General features: G+C 55.8%; 1 protein-coding gene across 1 annotated transcript; it reads left to right on the forward strand.

Moving 5' to 3' along the window:
* Positions 1 to 833: 833 nt before the first annotated feature.
* LOC138683165 (la-related protein 7-like) lies at positions 834 to 3,295 on the forward strand (the record flags this gene model as incomplete). Its single annotated transcript, XM_069774686.1, is given in 5 exon segments — positions 834 to 1,046; positions 1,594 to 1,688; positions 2,321 to 2,381; positions 2,383 to 2,873; positions 2,875 to 3,295. Coding segments are annotated over 5 exon segments (1,227 nt in total), but the record flags the coding sequence as incomplete, so codon positions are not given.
* Between the last annotated feature and the right edge of the window lie 247 nt (positions 3,296 to 3,542).

A 3,542-nucleotide genomic window follows, 5' to 3' on the forward strand; every position in this document is an offset into this window, starting at 1 on the left:
CCGAGCGGGGACCAAGCTGCAGCCGCAGCCTCCTTGCGCCAGATGGCAAATGCGTTTGCGACTGTTGCCCGTGCTTCTGTTCGCTGCGTTGACCGGAGCGAGGCAGAAATAGGAAAAAGGACCTCGAGGGCGCGAAGGAAGGTCACGCGGTGTCGCTCGGTGGCACGCTTTCCCCCAGCCCTCGCTCCAGTAGTGCTGTCAGGTCTTTTAGTCTCCTGATGGGAAAAGCAGCAGCTCTGGATCCCCCTCGGAGGGGGCGGCGCTTTCCCTGGGTGCGTGACACCCAGGAGGAGACGGTACCCGCCGCCGCGTGCTCCCAGAAAAGGACTGGATTCTGCCCAACGTCCGGTGTCGGGGCGCTGGGGCTGTTTGCGCTCTACGGGACCCCAGGGATGGGGTTAGTACATCCCCTCCTCGTGCTTGGAGGATTCGGCACTAGCAAGGACCCCCTGGTACCAAGGACACAGGCCTCTCGCTCCCGCTGTGTGAACAGTGTGTGGCCTGGGGGAGTCGGGACAACTGCCGTGAACCGGAGGCCAAAGATCTCTCCTGGCCTGGATCCTGTTAATTAAAGAGATGGCGCTCTGTTGGTGAGGCACCTCTGGCTGCAAGATTGCGCAAGGCCATCTGCTGCGTAACTTGTGGCAGGGACCAATGCTGGGGGCGTGAAGGCAAGCGCGCTTCTAAACCCATAAAACTCCGTTTCATTTCAGAGCGCAGCTGAGCCACCCCGCTCCTCAACACTCTGCCATCTGCACCGCTGTGGCTGGGACCGGGCAGTGCTGCACATCCCAAAGGCCACCAAGTCACACCCGTGTCCCTGCTGCTTTGCCGGGAGCTTCTGCGATGCGAGCGATGTTCTGGGGGCTGATCTCTTGGACTGCAGCTACTCTGTCCCTGACCGGCAGCTGGTCAGGAGGGTTGCGTCCCAGGTGGAATTCCGCCTCTCTGATGAGAACCTGGCCAAGGATGCTTTCCTCCTGAAACATGTCCAGAAGAACAAGATGGGCTTCGTCAGCATCAAACTGCTGACGTCCTTGAAGAAGGTAGGCAGCCCGTTGCGTTGGCCAGCCGGGGTGGGAAGTGGCCTCCACGTGGAGGATGCCTGGGTGTCTGGGTGTGCTCTGGCTGTCTGCGGTGAGGTGCTCGGGGAGGTCCAGGCTCTGCTCAGGAAGCCTGTGTCCCGGCAAAGTGCTGGTGGTGCAGAGCTGGGCCCTGCTGTCTGCCTTCAACGTGCTGCAGCAGTTCTCCACCCAGGGAGGGTGGCTGGGGAAGCGGTGAGGGGTCCTCAAACCCCAAGCCCAGGGCTGGGTTCACCTCTTCTGCCCGTGGTTCCCCCAGGCTGCTCTGGGAGAGATCATGCCTTAACTAAAAAACTGCAGGGAAGCACTGGTGGTGTGATGTACAGGGAAGCTGTGTCTTCTTGCCATGGTCTGGGAGCACAGGCGGCCTTCTCCCACAAATCCTGAAAGGGGGATATTGCCTTGCCATGACCTCAGGTTGATGGGGGTGCAGCCTGCCTCGATGATGGGTTTAGGGTGGTCCCTGCCTGGGGAGACTCACAGTGACACAGTGGCCCCCTCTGTCCCTCAGGTGAAATACCTGACGCATGACTGGTGGCTGACGCTTTACACCCTGCGGTTCTCAGAGCTGCTGGAGGTGAACGAGGAGGGCACCAAAGTGAGGCGGTGGGTGATAGCATATGTCCATACATTCTGTATGGTATGTCTAAATATTTGTTGGTTTTAATATTTTGTACCAGCCGTGGAAACTGGTTTGCTGCTAGGTGACTGTAAAAGTGAGATTTGGTAAATAATTATTAGAAATCTTATACTAACACTATGATTGAAAAAAGAGACAGAAGTGTAGCCAAGTAATTAACTAGTAGAGGTAGTTACTCCTAAGTTTTACAGTTCTTTGCTCTTATGACTGGATGTTCCTGTACATTAGATAAGATTAATATTGAAACTGACCATATATGACTGAAACCATGTTAAGCTCCAAGATCAAAGAACAAGGATGACGAACAAGACTTGAAGGTCAGCCAACAGAATTTGAAACGGATCGGTGGTCGCAAAAGCAGCCCTTTGACTCAAATGAAGAACCGTTGCATGTGATCAGATGTAGGCAGTACTATGATACTCAGTTACAATAATTTTTATGTATATGTATACTAATCTGATTAATATGTAATTGGTTACTCCATATAACCTGTTTGTGCTGAAGCTGTGGCACGCGTGCTAGGTGGAACTATCCCCCGTGCATCCAGCGCTGCAATAAAGAATGCCTACTTTCTAAAACTCCAAAATGAGTCTTAGAGAGTTTCTTCGACTGGCTTTTCGGTATCATGGGTCCCCATCCCCGAGTCCCTGCTGAGTGTCCCCCCCCAGCAGACTGCTGCTGGCCTGGGAGCTGCTGCCCCTGGAGCAGGACATGCTGCTGCTGCTCCAGAAGAATTTCCTCAAGACCATCACGAGGATGTTCAGCCCCTTCGGCACCATCGCCTCCATCCGCATCCTGTGGCCGGGCCGCAAGCTGCCCTCGGATGTGCAGAAATACACGTCAGACTTCCCCGAGCTGCTGAGCAAGCACTGCGCACTGGTGGAGTACAAGAGCCTGGGGAGCGCTTCAGCCTTGAGGAGCCTTGAGGACCTCGGCCACCAGAGCTGTCCGCGTGGTGAGAGCATCAGGGTGGTCCGGCTCTGCGGGAAGGGCTCCAAGAAGACAGCCAGGGCCAAGAGGGAGGTGGCGGAGGAGCTGATGGACCAGCCGGGTTGGAAAGTGCAGGCGGTGGCCGCGACCTTCCCCAACGGCCTCGGGGACTCCCTGCTCTGCAGCTCCCCGGAGTTGAACGGTGCCCAGGCGCTGCCACCCCAAGGACCCCTCGGCACCCTCCTGGCCTGGCAGCAACTTCAAGCCCAGCAATTTCAGCAATGCCTTCACTGGATTGCTCCTCGCCAGCAAAGTCTTCCCTCCGCTCGGGACAGGCTTGGGCACAGGCAGCTGCTACGGCCTCTGCTCCAGCACTGAGAGCACTCGTGGCTGCGGCTGGGGGAGTGGGGTGGGTGCCTGGGCACCCTGGCCCAGCAGCCCCTCTCCAGATGCCAAACCTCTTGCCGGCAATCCTCCGGCAGCGACGTGGGTGCCTGAGCCCCTCGGCCTGCGGGATGCGGTGCTTTGCCTGCCCCACTGTTGTCCCAAAAGTGGGGTCATTCACCCGGTGTGCAAAATGCCAATATAAACACAGAGCAGAGGTATTTTATTCCAGTTCTTGTTTACGCAAAGATGGGGGCTAGGTGGTAATCCGCAAAGCCAGCACCCCTCATGCCTAAACGGGCAAGCAATTTATACAGTTCAGTTATACATATTCAATTTCCAAAGTTCTTCCAAAAACTATTACTGGGAGTCGCTTATCTAGCACAGTTTCCATTGGGCTAAAGTTTCCCTGCTTGGAATTAAAGGTACAGTGTTCTTTTCTTTTACAGCACATGCTCAAGGAGAGTTGGGGGGGTAAGTCTTTTTGGTGTGGAATTGAGTTGGTG

Source organism: Haliaeetus albicilla, chromosome 31 (genome assembly GCF_947461875.1).
Source record: "Haliaeetus albicilla chromosome 31, bHalAlb1.1, whole genome shotgun sequence".
In the NCBI taxonomy this organism is placed as follows: Eukaryota; Metazoa; Chordata; class Aves; order Accipitriformes; family Accipitridae; genus Haliaeetus; species Haliaeetus albicilla.